The sequence below is a fragment of the Heteronotia binoei genome, chromosome 11, assembly GCF_032191835.1.
Source record: "Heteronotia binoei isolate CCM8104 ecotype False Entrance Well chromosome 11, APGP_CSIRO_Hbin_v1, whole genome shotgun sequence".
Lineage (NCBI taxonomy): Eukaryota > Metazoa > Chordata > Lepidosauria > Squamata > Gekkonidae > Heteronotia > Heteronotia binoei.
Window position 1 is genome coordinate 5,163,024 of NC_083233.1, and position 14,118 is coordinate 5,177,141.

The 14,118-nt window shown below is 46.4% G+C and overlaps 1 protein-coding gene across 1 annotated transcript in view; it reads right to left on the reverse strand.

Moving 5' to 3' along the window:
* The window catches only part of AMOT (angiomotin), a 71,044-nt gene that overhangs the window by 11,801 nt on the left and 45,125 nt on the right, over window positions 1–14,118 (reverse strand). Inside the window, exons 6-8 of the mRNA XM_060249238.1 lie at window positions 5,178–5,327; window positions 4,437–4,627; window positions 902–1,024 (exon numbers count right to left, since the gene is read on the reverse strand). Of these exons, the coding sequence (XP_060105221.1) occupies window positions 902–1,024; window positions 4,437–4,627; window positions 5,178–5,327 (464 nt within the window). The remainder of the gene's footprint in view (window positions 1–901; window positions 1,025–4,436; window positions 4,628–5,177; window positions 5,328–14,118) is intronic.

A 14,118-nucleotide genomic window follows, 5' to 3' on the forward strand; every position in this document is an offset into this window, starting at 1 on the left:
AGAAAAGGTTGAAGCCACTGCATTTCTGAATGCTTTTATAAAATTGAGTCACAGAAAACCTAGTGGAACACACAAGCCAGGCAGAAACCAGTTTATATCCCATTAGTGTAGAAGGCTGCAAAAAAGGGATCTTGTGTAAGACCTTGGGTCCTTTTCTACATAGAAAATTTTCAAATCATGGGACAAGGAGGAAAGAAGTCCTCTCCTCTGATGAAATACAACCTACACAAGTAGACAACTTTACCCTGGCAGGCTTCTGCTCTTACTGAAAGCACAGGCTGGTGTTAACAGCAGATGGAAGAAACTGTTGGAAGGTAAAAACTTTTAGGGAACCACACTGGTTCACGACAAAACCGAGGCACAACATGGCAGCACTGCACAGAAGCCTCAATGAGAAAGGCAAACAGTGCCTAGAACTGGGGTGGCCAAACTTGCATAATGTAAGAGCTACATAGAATAAACGTCTGAGAGCCACAAGACATGAACACTGGATGTTTGAGAGAGGAAGGAAGGAAGGAAGGAAGGAAGGAAGGAAGGAAGGAAGGAAGGAAGGAAGGAAGGAAGGAAGGAAGGAAGGAAGGAAGGAAGGAAGGAAGGAAGGAAGGAAGGAAGGAAGGAAGGAAGGAAGGAAGGAAGGAAGGAAGGAAGGAAGGAAAATAGATGAGGGGAAGGAGTAGATAGGATATGGAAAGAAAGCAACTTAACTTTAAATGCATTCTCCAAGCCTCTGGTTAGCTTGGCTTGGAGAGGTGATTTAAAGAGAGCAATGCCTTCTCCAAGCTGGCTGATGGGGCGGTGGGGGCTTCGAGAGCCACTCAATATGTGTGAAAGAGCCACAGGACAAAGCCCTGATTTGGGCAATGGCACTTTTGTACTTGAAGCTGCACGGCCTTCTTTTTACCTGCCTTCCATGTCAAGGCACCTCCTGTTTGCCAGCAGAATCTCCTCCTCCTCCTTCTGAATGCGGGCTTCCAGGGAAGTGTCGTAACTGGCACTGGGGGAGTGGCTGATGACTGTGGTGTCCCTGAGAACAAGCAGACCAGCAGTGGATGGAAAGTTAGTAGTCAGTTATCTCACCCACCCACCAGCACTGTGCTCAACACCTTCCAGGAGAGCAAATGAGAAGTTTAACCATCTCCTACTCCAAACCAGCTCTGCTGTCTGCAGAATCAAACAATGCAGGACTGTGACCTCCATGGAGTGGAAGGGAGCGGGGGGGGGGGGGGGGGGGAGGTGGATGAATAGGAAAAAATCAAGCTATTTTGTATATAAAAATATACTGCAGACAGAAAAATAGCATGAAAGGCAAAAGTAATCAAGTCAAGCTTTCTCTAAAACATGCTCATTTTCTTTGTTCAGAGTTTCTGTTTAAAAAAAGATTTTTCCCTCCAGATTTTACCAGACTCTATTTAGAGGAGCGACCTCAGGCGAGGAGTGGAGCTGGCAGCGTCGGCCGATGTGCTGGAGGACTTGCTCTGACAAGGAAAACTGCTAACCCTCCCAGCCGACAAGGAAAACTACTAATCCTCTCAGCCGACCCTCGCGTTGACGAAGAAACCTTGCCAACGCCTCCCCCCCAGCTTTAAGCCCTGCTGTGAGCTCTACGCAGCCACAGTCTAGCCCACACTTCGGCCCAACGCAACCTAGCCGCTGGCGATTCCCGCACCACTGGAGACGGCTACTGCTGATCCCGGACGACTCTTCAGCCGCAAAAATTACATCTGGCGACATTCGGACCACCCTTCTGGCTGCCGCCGCCATTAACAGTACCAACATTATTAGCCCAGCTGCAACCTTTAACGAAGCAGCTGTTTGGACTGTGCTGTGCCTGGTGGTAGCGACAACTGGGAGGCACGGGGAGGATCTTTATCCCCTCCATGCCTGCTGGGTTGCTGATTAGCGGAGGCTAGACTTGGCCCCAGGATAGAAGAGGCTCCTGCACATAGACCGCACTTTAATATTATCTCTGCTTATCACCAAGCACTTTAACTACCAGCACTTTCATCCCAGCATTTCACTTCAGTCTGTACTTTAGTGAATGCCCACCTAACTTAACTGTCTTTTTATTGCTAGCTATGGGTTTTAATTTATGTTTTGGCTGCTAAATTAATTGAACCTATTGTATTAGTAGTTGATTAATTGAGGAGAGAAATTGGGGAGAGGAATTAACTTGGGTTGGGATTGCTATTTGAATTAATTAGCCATTAAGAAATTTGATTGAGTTACTGGTGAATTAAGTTGAGGAGTATAAATTAGTGGGTGGCTGGGGCTTAGAATTTAATTGGCCATTAGGGGTAAATTGATCATTTATTAGCTAATTAATTAACTAGATTGAAATTAAGAGGGGTTTTAGAATTAATTAACCATTTAGGGGAGGTTAATTGGCAGGGGCTGATAGATTGACTGGGGAGGGTGTTCTTAGTTAGCAAGGGCAGGGACAGAAGAAATCAGAAACTAGAATACAGGATTGTAGCAGGGCATCCTATATACTGATCTGAGGTGACTGCAGAGACCAGTGGGGGGATGACCGGTCTGGGGATCTCAGTACTCCTGGGGAGGGGAAGGTATGACGGTGGGAACAGACATAAATGTAAGGGAAGGCGGCTGAGACATGAGGGTGCTCGGCCCCCTTCCAGTCTGTGTCCCATCCCAACCTTGACAGGTGGTGGGGTCAGGCTGAATTACTCACCTCTGTCACTGGTGTTATGCAATGCCAGGTCCATAAATAATAAGACCTCAGTCCTTTGGGATTTCCTGTGTGAACAGGATATGGACCTGGCATGCGTGACTGAGGCCTGGGTGCGTGATGGGGAGACAGCAGCCCTCTCCCAAGTAGCCCCCCCCCCAGGGTACTCAGTCTTTCACCAGTCACAGACTAGCGGGTGGGGGGGAGGTGTGGCCCTATTCATACGGGAGGCTTACTCCTTCCGGGCTCTCCCGAGTCCAGAGATCGACGGCATTGAATGTGCGGGTCTGAAGTGGGATGTTGGAGAGGGTTTGGCGATCTGGCTGGTGTGCCGACCGCCTAACGCACCAGCTAGCGCCTTATAGTCCCCGATAGAGGCCGCAACAACCTGGGCATTGGAACACCCAAGGCTCTTAATCCTGGGTGATTTCAATGTTCATGCCGATGACGCGAACTCCAATCAGGCGACAGACCTAGTGTCATCCTTGGCTACGATAGGACTCTCTCAATTTGTAACAACACCCACACATCAGGTCGGGATGGATTCAGCTAAAGGCAAGTCGAAATAGAGCTGTTCTACAGGCCTTGAGGAACTGAACACAAGACAGTTGCCTAATCGATATACTTTATACCAGGCATTTTTAATGGGGAGGGGGGGATAATAAAGAAACTTGATTCCCACTCTTGTTTGACTCTCCCATTGAGAGGAGTGAAATAATGAAATGAGCTGAAACAAACAGAAGGTACTTTCCAAAGAAAGAACCAAACGTAATGTCTTAGTGATTGTAAAAACGCAAGAAGCGGAACCAGGTATGCAAAGCACAAACATTTAGTAACCATAGAACAGGTGTATTAGCCATTGTTAAAACGCAGAAGCAGATCTACTGTAGTAAACAAAATGACACGGTTGAACAGGCCATTGCAACAGTAAAGATTAACAGCAATAGAGACTAATAAGTAGCAAGTACGCAGGCGTAATCAAGTAATGAATATTAACTGACACACCCCACTTTGGAGAAGGGTAAATTTAAATGCACATGCAATGTATGTAGCGGGAGGGGTACATATCAAGGAGGGGGCATGAAGTAGGCGTCCCGGTAGCCTGTACCTTCCGAATACCTCAGCCTATGGGGAAAGGAGGAGGGACTCATTGGCCGGGAGTAGAGGATAAAAGGGCATGTATGGAACTGATCGGAGAGCTCGTTGAAAAGCGACTCCTCTCTTTCTTGATATCAATAAAGTTGTATATTTTAAAGAAGACTCCCGATTGACAGCTCTTTTTCTTTGAATCTCCTGGAGGGGACAGGGGAGGCGGACACATTGTCCCTAACACCAACAGGATAAGAGGCAGGCAATGAAGAGGGTGTGGAAATCAAACCTACAAGGGAAGACTGGAGCTGGGGGCTGTTTAACCCGGAGGCAACTGAGGGGCGACTGCACTCTCCAGAAACTCAAAGGGCTGCCATCATCCTGAGGAGGGCAAGGCCTTGTACTCTGTTGCACTAGAAGGCAAAGCTAGATTTAATGGTCCAAGTTACAGGAAGGCAGATTTTGAGGGCATATGAGGAGAAACTTGCCAATATCAAGAGCACTTTGACAACAGAACCAATTTTATGGGTGCAGGGGTTCAATTTCTCTCAAGATTTTCCAGCAGAGAGTCATCTGTTGGGGATTTCTTGCACTGAGAAAGAGTTTGGAATAAACGGCCTACAAGGCCCCTTTCAACCCCACAATCCTAATTTTTTGTTACCTCTGTGCAGCAACAGTAGCAGCTGCATCCAACGCAAACTGACGCATCACACTTTCTTCTAAGTACTTCTGTTCCCACTTGGTCATGTCAGCTTCCAGAGCAAGGATCCTTTCCTCCTTTTCACGCAGGAGCTCCATAAGGGAGGTGGCATTGCACTCAGAGACACTAGCTGGTTGAGATGTACCCTGTCGCTAAAGGGAGAAGCCAAGTTAGCTGAGGCCCACAGAGATGCTCAAACACAAGGCCCACAGAGATGAACAGGCCCTCCCTTCATGGCTTCAATGCTCCTTGGAGAGTGATTCACACAGGCGCAAGGTGGCATTTTTAAAGGATACAGCAGTTGGCTGGGTGGCTCCCATCATACCCCAGGATGGTTTCAGCCTCCAACCTAAAAAGTCTCCTGTGCATCTTACCAAGAGCTGAAAAGTCTTCTGGCCATGGAATTTTTGTATTTTTTATTTATTTTATCAGATTTATATCCCGGCCTCCCACTAGCCACTCAGGGCGGCTAACGGGAATAGACCAACCAAACCACTGCTTAGGTAACAGGTCAGCAGTAATGCACACTGAAGTTACTTCAAACTAAAGGAATTTTTGAAACAGCAAAATAGCAAACAGAACAAAATACTCAAAAGGACCATCAACTCTTTTCCCCTGCCTGGTTTTCATCTTTGCTAAAAGAAGTCATTCACTGGGATCTGCATTTATAAAGAAGAAACAGCTTGGTTGAGCTCCCTGTACCTGTTGCATCCGGAGAGATTCCAGCTCCCTCTCCAGCCTAGTTCTGAGCCGATGTTCCAACTGTTCCCGTTTTTCACAGGCAGCCTGCAGCTGAGCCAATGCCTGCTGCATCTTCTCCACCTTGTCCACATAAACATGCTTCTTCTTAACCTAAGTCAAAATAAGAGACCAGATTGTACATTCACTCCTGCTGCATCAGGATTTTAAACATGGCAAAGCAGCCAATGGCTCCAGCAGATTTCTCAGTCTACTCCTCAGCAAGGGCATGAGGGCAACAGCCTTCTCTTATTGCCCAGCATCTCTCAAAGGCATCCTGCCTCTGAATATGGAGGTGCTCTTTAGCTAGTGCGGTCTTATCCAGGCTGGCCTGATCTCATCAGATCTCAGAAGATAAGCCAGGTCTGCCCTGGCTAGTACTTGGATGGGATGCTAAGAAGAAAGTCCAGGGTTTCTATATGTAGAGGTAGGCAATGGTAAACCACCTCTGTTCATCTCTTGATGAACAGATATTCTGAGCTGCTGTTGCTACCCAATCGGTACCAGGATCTCCCCATAGATATTGATTCTGGACCACTGGAACAAGGGTGACTTCCCCAGCCTCACAAAGCTTGAAGGAAATTCTTCAGGCCCCCATGGATGAGAGGACTTGAGCTTCTGTTCCCCAATATAGGAGAAGGCATGTGCTGGTAACTGGGGATTTCCTACTCAGGGGGTAGAGGCTAAATCCTGCCAACTGGACTTGTCATCTCAAGGGGTATGCTGTCTACCAGGTGTGTGCATCCAGGACATTGTCAGTTCCTGAGCAGTCCTCAATAAGCAGGCCTCTCTCTCTGATGTCCAGAAAAGGTTCATTTTATTGATAGACTTATCACAGCAATATGAGTGTGTCAGATCTGGCTTTTACCATTTGAGCCGGGTCTATATTCCCCTCCCAGGATGTTATGAGCCTGCCTAAATGCAGGACAAAAAGTCTGTGCAAAGCAAAAGTTACAGTTTCTCATGTGGAGGTGTTAGCAGGTGCCAAGACAGTCCCTGAGAGGAGAAGACAGCATGTCCTTGAAGTTAAGACAGGAGCATCTCTGCCAGGGCAGAATGATTATTTTGTATGTTACAGACAACAGCAAGGCAAGCAAAGCACCGCAGAGCCTAACTCCCTCAAACATTCCCACTACAGATACAGCAAGTACAGAAACCAACAATATAGTATTCATGGCAAGGCCCCTTGACAGACGTGACTCAAACGGTAGGAAGAATCCTCAAGACCGTGGATTATTATCCTTTTCTTGCTGATCCATCTGGGAACCAATGATACTGGCACAGCCCACAAAACATTAAGACACTATGTGGCTCTGGGAATGCAGGTAGTGCTTTTGTCACTTCTCCCTGTTGAAGGCTGCAGTTTAGGAAGGGAAAGAAAAATACTGCAAATAAATGACTGCCTAGGTAGATGATGTCATCAGGAAAGGTTTGAATTTCTGGACCATGCATTACTCTTTTGAGATGAACCTCTCCTATTGGGAGATGGTTTGCACCGCACAAAGTAGGGAAAAGACAGAGGTCCTTTGCGTGGGTCGCGGCGCCCAGGGAGGGGAAATAGCTCTCCCAACCTTCGACGGCGCACCATTGGAACCAGTGTGCCAGGTAAAGAGTTTGGGTGTTTTACTGGAGCCTTCATTATCAATGGAGGCCCAGATAGCAGCCACTGCCAAGTCAGCATTCTTTCATCTGAAGCGGGCAAGGCAGTTGGCCCCCTTCCTGGAACGCCGCGACCTCGCAACAGTGATCCATGCAACGGTCACCTCAAGACTGGACTACTGTAATGCCCTCTACTTGGGGCTACCTCTGTGCCGGACTCGGAAGCTGCAGCTAGTGCAGAATGCGGCGGCCAGGCTGTTACTGGGGCTCCCGAAATGGGAGCACATACAGCCGGGGCTGCGCGGACTGCACTGGCTGCCAGTTATCTACCGAGTCCAGTACAAAGTGTTGGTTATTACCTTTAAAGCCCTATATGGCCGAGGACCTGCCTACCTAAGGGACCGTCTCTCCCCATATGAACCCCAGAGGGCACTGAGGTCAGCAAGTAAAAACAAAATGACCATCCCTGGGCCGAGAGAGGCCAAACTCCAAATCACCAGAGCACGAGCCTTTTCAGTTGCGGCACCTGCACTGTGGAACCAGCTCCCGGAGGAGGTGCGGGCCCTGCGGAACCTCGACCAGTTCCGCAGGGCCTGCAAGACTGCCCTTTTTAGACACGCCTATAATGATACGGACTGCTGAGTTGCAATGAACGAAGAACCGCCATCTCTAACACCATTTAAACTGGCAGAATCAGCGCTAGAACAGCTATTACTGCCAGATATATATATAATGTAATGTAAAATTAAGTATTTTAACTGAATTAACGGGTTTTTATATGTGTAATTTTAATTGTTAATCTAATGTTTTACTACTTATGTTAATATATTACTTGCTGTTAGCCGCCCTGAGCCGCTTTGCGGGGAGGGCGGGGTAGAAATAAAATTTATTATTATTATTATTATTATAAAATGTGTTTGGTAGGAGTTTTGCAAACCTAATAAGGAGGGCTTTAACTTAAATCATATGAGGGAGTGAGAAAAAAATTCAAAGTCTAGTACAATGCCAATAACTGGGGTTAAGAAGGTTAAAGTTTAGAAAGGAGTGGCACATATGCTAGGTAACATTAACTCACAGGTAAGTACAGAGACGAAAAACTCAGGGTGCATAAAACATGGATTCCGATGTCTCTACACTAATCCACAGAGTACGGGAAACAAGCAGGAGGAACTGGAAGTCCTAATACAGGAAGGGAACTATGACTTAATGGGCCTTACTGAAACCTGGTGGGATGACACTCACAATTCATTAGGATTAAGGGATACAACTTATTTAAAAAGAACAGACAAATGTAAAGGAGATACACACCTGTGAGGAAATACATGAATCTGAATGTGATTCAGATTCAATTGAGTGTCTCTGAGAAAAAAATAAAAGCAATAAGAATAATAGTGATATTACGGTGGGGGTCTGCTATAGACCACCAAGTCAGGCAGAGGACTTGAATGAGACACTCCTAGAACAGTCTGCAAAGTTCTCAAAGAGACAGGACCCAGTGGTCATGGGAAATTTCAATTACCTGGATATCTGTTGGAAGTCCAGCTTTGCTAAAAACGAAAGGTCAAATAAATTTCGGACTTGTCTTACAGTTTCATTTTTCAGAAAGTGGAGAGGGAAACAAGGAGGAGAACTGGTTGATGAGGTGAAAATATGGGCACCCTGGGTAGTAGTGATCATGTAATTTTGGAATTTACAATCTTGATGAAAACAAAATCTGTACAAAGTGAGATGTATAGGCTGGACTTCAGGAAAGCGAATTTTGACAAAGTTATGCTGAGTAGAATCCCATGTCCAGAAATACTTAATGAGAAGGGAGTTGGTGGGAATTTCTTAAAAGTGAAGTATTGAAGGCACAGTCACAAACAATTCCTAAGAGAAGGAAAATGAATTTTAACAGGGATAGATGTGAAGTTCCGCATTTAGATAGGAAAAAAAAATCAACTGCATAATTATAGGATGGGGAAAACTTATCTTGGCAGAAGTATGTGTGAAGAGGATCTAGGGGTCTTAGTGGCCATACACTGAACGTGAACCAGCAGAGTGATGCAGTAGCTAAAAAGACAAATGTGCGATTTTGGGCTGTATCAACAGAAGTATAATGTCCAGACCATGCGAACTGATGGAATTGCTTTACTCTGCTCTAGTTAGATGTCACCTAGAGTATTGTGTTCAGTTCTTCTCACCACAATTTAAGAAGGCTGTGGACAAGCTGGAATGTGTCTAGAGGAAGGCAACAAAGATAGTGAGGAGTCTGGAGACCAACCTTTCCTATGAGGAAAGGTTAAAGGAGCTGGGTAGGAAAGAATGAGAGGTGATATAACCACCTTCAAGTACCTAAAGTGTTGTCATACAGAGGATGATGTTGAGTAGTTTTCTGTTTCCACCAAAGGTCAGACCAGAACCAATGTGCTGAAATTAAATCAGAAAACTTTTTGACCAAAAATTAGGAAGAACTTTCTGACCGTTAGAGAGCAACAGGCTTCCTTGGGAGGTGGAGGGCTCTTCTTTATTGAAGGTTTTTAAACAGAGGCTAGATGGCCATCTGACAGCAATGCTGATTCTGTGAACATACGTTTATAGGCTATAAACCTATAAGCATAGGCAGATCATGTGAAGGAGGACAGGAAGGGTTGCATCAATGCTTATCAGTACCCTGACTCTGTCTTCTACTGTATTTGCTACCCCTCCCAATTTAGTATCATCTGCAAATTTAATAAGACTTCCCTCTATTCCTTCAAGAGCCCAATGGCCCAGAGTTGTGAAAGCAACGTCCCCCCAGAGTCGAAAACGACTGGTGCTTGCACAAGGGACCTTTCCTTTCCTTTCCCCATTCCTTCTTCTAAATATTCAACAAAACAGGTCCCAGGACAGATCCTTGAGGAACTCTACTTGTCACTCCTCTTCAAGAGGAGGAGGAACCACTCACAAGCACTCTTTGGGTGTGATCTATTGACCAGTTTCAGATCCACCTATCCAAGCCACATTTTACCAACTTGCCAACATGATGTGGAACCTTATCAAAAGCTTTACTGAAACCAAGATAAACAATGTCTACAGCATTCCCCTGATCCAACAAGGTAAGAAATTTTCTCAAAAAGAGATAAGGTTAGTCTGACATGACTTGTTCTTGAGAAAACCATGCTGGCTCCTAGTAATCACAGCCATCCTTTCTAAATGCTCAAGGATTGACTGTGATGATTTGTTCTAAAACTTTTCCAGGTATAGAAGTCAAGCTGACAGGTTGGTTGTTACCCAGACCCTCCTTTTTATCCTTCTTTGACCACCTCTAATCTTCCAGCACCTCATCTGTTCTCCAAAATTTCTCAAAAATAGAATAATAGAATCACAGAGTTAGAAGATACCTCCAGGGTCATCTAGTCCAACCCCCTGCACAATGCAGGAAACTCACAAATATCTTCCCCCTAAATTCACAGGATCTTCATTGCTGTCAGATGAAGTGGCCAGAGGCTCAGAAATTGTCCACGTTCTTTTAATACCCTTACATGCAGTTAACCTGGCTCCAAGGACTTTGTTTCATTTAAAGGAGCTAAGTGTTTATGTACTAGCCCTATGCTGATCCTAGGCGGCAACTCCCTTCCCTCATCATGTGTTCTGTTTTTGCCAGGTTGAACACATTTTTCTTCACAAGAGAAGACAGAGAAAAAGTAGGAACTGAGCAGTTCTGCACTCTCTTCATCACCTGTTACAATTTCACTTTCCTGTCCCCTTTCCTGCCTATCTCCTTGCTCTTTTTCTTACATTGTACATAAGAAAAGAACCCTTTTGTTGTTGTTTTTAGCACCTTTCGCTAGTGTAAGCTCATACTGAGGATCAGCTTTTCTAACCTCTCTACAAGCACTGGTTATTTGTTTACATTCATCCTTGGTTATAAGGCTCTTCTTCCATTTCCTAAATGAGTCTTATTTCTCAAATCCTCAGAAAGCTGTTTATGGAGCCACCTTGGCTTTTTTAGAATCCTCCCATTTTCCCTTTTCATAGGAATTGTTTATGACTGTGCCTTCAATATTTCACTTTTTAAAAACTCCAATGTCTCTGGAATTCCCTTATCGTTAAGTATTTCTGGCCATGGGATTCTACCCACGATCACTCTAAGTTTGTCAAAATTTGCTTTCTTGAACCTATATGTCTGACTACATACACCTTTTCCCTTCCCCAACACTGCAAATTCCAAAATCACAAGGTCACTACTACCCAGGGTGCCCACTACTTTCATCTCATCTACCAGTTCTTCCCTGTTGGTGAGAATGAAGTCCAAGATAGCAGATCCCCTTGTTTCCCTTTCTGCTTTCTGGAAAATGAAGCTGTTAGTAACACAAGTCAGGAATTCATTTGATCTTTCATGTTTAGCAGAGTTGGACTTCCAGCAGATAGCTGGGTAACTGAAATCTCCCATGACCACCATGTTCTGTCTCTCTGAGAACTATGTAATGTGTTCTAGGAGTGTCTCATCCAATTTCTCTATAGTAGACCCTCCACCATACTATCACTATGATTTCTTACTCCTTTTATTTTTACCCAGAGACCCTCAGCTGAACTTCCATGCTCAGTTCACTGATTTCCTCATAAGTATATACATCTTCATCATCAGATAAGCCTTTATTGGCATATAAAGTATATACCTCCTCTACATTTAATGCAGCTCCTCCACCCTTCGTTATTTGTCTATACCTTTTAAATAAATCGTAATCCTCAATCCTAATGCGCCAATTGTGAGTGTCATCCCACCAAGTTTCAGTATGTAAGGTTTTGCCCAGAATTTATCACAAGACTTCTTCAATAAATACAAAAGAAGCTTTTAATGAAGAATCAGGAAGCAAACACTTGTAGCATGTGCATGCAACACTACTTGTCTTGCCAGATTGACATAAAACAAACGTTACAGTCCAAATATAGGTTATAGGTTTAATGGCCCATTATTTCTCCCACCTAAACGTCTCTTGATCAAAAGTCTTTGAATTAATTCCCAGACTCCAGTGTTACTCCTTATCAAGGTCGCATTCCAACTTGTAGACCGTTTTTGTTGGTACCTATCTTCTGTTTGCCAGTTTGGTGTAGTGGTTAAGTGCCTGGACTCTTATCTGGGAGAACCAGGTTTGATTCCCCACTCCTCTACATGCACCTGCTGGAATGGCATTAGGTTAGCCATAGCTAAGACAGGTTGCTTACCTGTAACTGTAGATCTTCGAGTGGTCATCTGTGCATTCACACTCATGGGATAGTGCGCCTGCGCCGATCCCCGAATCGGTACCTGAAAAAGCCCGGGATTTTTTCACGCTCGGCGCCAATGGGCATGCGCAGGCGTCCCAATGCGCATGCCCACCAGCGCCAGCGCGGGGATCCCGCCAGTTCCTTCCTGACCGCCGAAAGCCTCTTACTGGAGGGAGACCGTCAGCAGTGGGGAAGGAGGGCGGGTAGTGTGAATGCACAGATGACCACTCGAAGATCTACAGTTACAGGTAAGCAACCTGTCTATCTTCTTCGTGGTCTCTGTGCTTCACACTCATGGGAGACTAGCAAGCAAAGCATACCTGGAGGTGGGAAGACAGTCAACCTGAAGAAACAGCTTGCAGCACCGCAGCTCCCAACCGAGTCCTCTGCTGAGCATGCACGTCCAGCGCGTAGTGCTTCATGAAGGCATGCGGAGAAGACCAGGTAGCCGCCTTGCAGACGTCGGAAAGGGACACACCTTTCAGGAATGCCACCAACGTGGCCATCGCCCTTGTGGAGTGTCCACGAACAGGTCCAGGTAAAGGCTTCTTCGCCAACAAATAACAAAGTTTAATCATCTCAGTGAGCCACTTGGAAAGCCTTTGAGACGAAATCTTGGACCCTAACTTGGGGGCAGAGTAGGAGACAAAAAGTTGGTTGTCCTTACGAAAGCCCCGTGAACGATCCAAATAAAACAAGAGGGCACGTTTAACGTCTAAGGCATGCAGCCTGCGCTCCTCATCCGAGGAAGGGCTAGGGTAAAACGTGGGTAACCAAACTTCTAAGTTAAGATGAAATTGGGAAACCACCTTGGGAAGAAAAGCAATGTCTGGAGCTAGGGAGACCCCCGCTTCCCTGAAGGCAAGGTAGGGGTAATCACAGCGCATCGCCGTGAGCTCCCCCGCACGACGTGCTGAGGTGATGGCAACCAAAAATGCAGTCTTCCAGGACAAAAGTTGTAAGGAACATGTTGCCATGGGCTCAAAAGGACGACGAGTCAACCTGTCCAGAACCAGAGTCAAATCCCACAACTGTGGAGGGGATCTAGAAGGGGGATGAAGGCGGAACAGTCCCTTCATGAACCTCTTGGAGTGAGGGTGAGCGAAAACAGAATAGCCCTCTACTGAAACATGGAAAGCAGAGATAGCCGCCAAATAAACCTTGATGGAGGAGAATACCAGCCCCTCATCCACCAAGGCTAAAAGAAACTCAAAAATTGCCGAAAGCCCAACGGAGTCAGGCGACGTAGGGGAGTCAGCCACAAAGTTACTGAACTTCTTCCACTTCCTCTCGTAAGAGGCACGAGTGGAAGGCTTCCTGCTGCTTTGGAGGACTTGCTGGACCCTGGTGGAAAACCCTACTGATCGATGAACCACGCCGTCAGCTTCAGGTGAGGCACGTTGTGGTGGAGTACGTGCCCGCCCTGGGCCGACAACAGGTCCGGATCTGTCGGGAACTGATAAAATACCCCCCTCGACTGTTGGAGCAGGATCGAGAACCAACTCTGACGGGGCCACCAAGGAGTCACCAGGATGCAACGTGGCTTCTCCTGAACTAACTTGTGGACTACCCTTGTCAGTAGAGGCAAGAGTGGGAACATGTAAAGGAACCAGCCCCCCCCACTGAAGAAGGAGTCCGTCTCCCAGCGAGGCTGGATCCGCACCTCCCCTGGCACAAAACAAGGGGCACTTTTTGTTCTCCGCTGTGGCGAAGACATCTAGCTGTGGGTACCCCCAACGCTGGAACACCAGCTCCAGGAACCGCCATTGCAGTTCCCATTCGTGTGGGAGAGCTCCACCCCTGCTGAGAGAGTCCGCCTGAATGTTGAGGACCCCCGGCAGGTGTGTTGCCTTCAGAAAAATGTCCCACTGGAGGCACTCCGTCCAGAGGTCCATCGCCAGCGAGCACAGTCTGCGGGACACTGTCCCCCCCTGTCTGTTTATATAACACAGGGCAGTGGTGTTGTCCGTAAGCAGTGCCACAGTCTTCCCTGCTAACAGAGGGCGAAAGGAGCGAAGGGCGAAGTGAACCGCCAGCAGTTCCAAGTAATTTATATGGCACCGACTCAGTTTCGGAG